Genomic DNA, 2,267 nt, shown 5'->3' on the forward strand with positions numbered 1-2,267 from the left:
CTTTCTATTATTTCCTCAATACTATAAAGAGGGAAGAAAAACTCAAGAAAATTAAAGAAAAATCAACTATCCCTATCTATAGCACCAAAGTAGCTAGATGACAAAGATTGGAGAGGGGGTATAAATGACATTTTAGATAAAAGGTGAAAACAAATGGTAAGCTCCCACGTATGTCTTGTTTCATTGGTATACAACATGAAGACAAAAAGTGGAAAGCGTGTGTGTGTATATATATATATATGCATAATGTAATCAAAGTTATTAGGTAGGATTAGAAGGAGGCTGCCTTCAAAAATCATAAATTATAAAAAAAAAACTATAGTCTATTTGATATAATAATATGGGAAGGTCTCCTTTTTGTGATGAAATAGGCCTTAAGAAAGGTCCTTGGACTCCAGAAGAAGATCAAAAACTCATCAATCATATCAAGAAACATGGTCATGGTAGCTGGAGAGCCCTCCCTAAACTTGCAGGTAAATACAATTTTATTACTCAGACTCTTCAAAAACATTGTCGTCTCACCTGTATAGGATCCTTCAGTAATGCACTATTTTTGAAGAGTCTGACACATATCAGATGACATTTTTGAAAAGTCTGAGTAACATAGATTTTGAACATTAGTTCTAGGTTTAATTTGTTAACCACTTACACATACTCGAACTACAATTTGTTTCAATTGACCAATTGAACACAGATGAGAACTCAAACACACACACAAAAAAAAAATTCTATAGTTTGAACGATTTATCATGTGTTCAATTCCAAAACCATAGTTCAAACATTTAAATGAAATTTATTGAAGTTATCGATTGAATCAACATTAATTCAAATGTTTACTTTTCCTCATATGATTGAACATTATTTAATTGTTGGTACATGGTCCAGGTCTTAATAGATGTGGAAAGAGTTGCAGATTGAGGTGGACTAATTATCTTAGGCCAGATATCAAGAGAGGCAAGTTTTCTCAAGAAGAAGAACAAACCATCCTCAATCTTCATGCTATTCTTGGCAACAAGTAATTAACTATCATTTTCATCTCTCAATTAAGTTTGGCTAGCTAGGTTCTTGAAAATGTGTTCACACAAAGACTACTTTTTTTTCCTTATAAAAGGTGGTCAGCAATTGCAACACATCTACCTGGGCGAACTGACAATGAAATCAAGAATTTCTGGAACACGCATCTGAAAAAGAAGCTAATACAAATGGGGTATGATCCAATGACTCATAGACCACGAACCGATATATTTAACAGCTTGCCTCATCTTATAGCTCTTGCAAAATTGAAGGAATTAGTTGAACATCATCATCACTCATCATGGGAAGGATCACAACAAGCAGCTTCTACTATTGCAATGAGATCACTACAATCTGAAGTTGCTACTCTTCAGTATCTGAATTTCCTTCTTTTACCACAAAACATACTACCAACTACTAATGTCAATATCCCAGAAATAGAAGGTTATAATAATCTTTTAAACTCTATTAATAATTCCCTCAACAATATTAATATTCCACCACCTAATAATTCAACTAGTCTTCAAGATTCAATCCATTTCTCCCATTTACCTGAATTACAAGACATGATAAACACAACTACTACTACTTCTCCATGGCAACTTCCTCCTACCTCTTCTTCTTCTCCGGCGATTATTGCAACAAATGATCAATCAAATTCCTCCATTAATCATACTGCAGAAGGAGATAATACTAATTGTACTCCTCCTTTCTTTGGAGGAGCAAACCCTAATTCAGATTGGCCTGATATTCTTCTTGAAGACTCCTTCTTCCATGATATTCCCTAGTTGTTAATTATAATTAATTACAAGAAGATATATATATGATACCGTTGACAGACATATCTATTCATGATATCGAATAAAAATGATCAGAGTATATCATGAGTACTAGTAAATATGGCATGTAAGGGCTTGGAGTTTCTTGTTTTACCACTTTTTATGTCTTCCTCTTCTTTTTTTTATTCTCAATATATATTGAACATATATTGTGATTTAATTAATACTTATAAGAACGCGTTGACATATACAATATGTAGAGTTTTGTACACATTATATTATATTACTAATGCATAGAATCTTAGAGTTTGATATTATATATAACTATTATCTTTAAATTAGTTAGTGAAATATAATTATGTTACTGTATTTTTCACTGCCTTCACAAATATATTGGTTAATTGATGGCTAACAGCTACGTAGGGTAGAGGCATATATTTAGTGATTTAATTGTAGTAATAATAATAATCATGC

General features: G+C 32.1%; 1 protein-coding gene across 1 annotated transcript; it reads left to right on the plus strand.

Annotated features, from left to right (window-relative positions):
* The first annotated feature begins 246 nt into the window (after window positions 1–246).
* On the plus strand, window positions 247–2,046 carry LOC101257461 (transcription factor MYB53-like). The gene is made up of 3 exons (XM_004237337.5): window positions 247–473; window positions 886–1,015; window positions 1,112–2,046. The coding sequence occupies exons 1-3, from the start codon at window positions 341–343 to the stop codon at window positions 1,800–1,802; spliced, it is 954 nt and encodes a 317-aa protein (XP_004237385.1). The 5' UTR covers window positions 247–340; the 3' UTR covers window positions 1,803–2,046.
* Window positions 2,047–2,267: the final 221 nt, after the last annotated feature.

The sequence above is a fragment of the Solanum lycopersicum genome, chromosome 4 (assembly GCF_036512215.1).
Source record: "Solanum lycopersicum chromosome 4, SLM_r2.1".
Lineage (NCBI taxonomy): Eukaryota > Viridiplantae > Streptophyta > Magnoliopsida > Solanales > Solanaceae > Solanum > Solanum lycopersicum.

Excerpts from the sequence above, each read along its gene's own strand:
- LOC101257461 (XM_004237337.5), top strand. The coding sequence starts at position 341 with ATGGGAAGGTCTCCTTTTTGTGATGAAATAGGCCTTAAGAAAGGTCCT. Across the intron at positions 474-885 it reads AGCCCTCCCTAAACTTGCAG|GTCTTAATAGATGTGGAAAG; the intron begins GTAAATACAATT and ends TACATGGTCCAG. Across the intron at positions 1,016-1,111 it reads CATGCTATTCTTGGCAACAA|GTGGTCAGCAATTGCAACAC; the intron begins GTAATTAACTAT and ends TCCTTATAAAAG.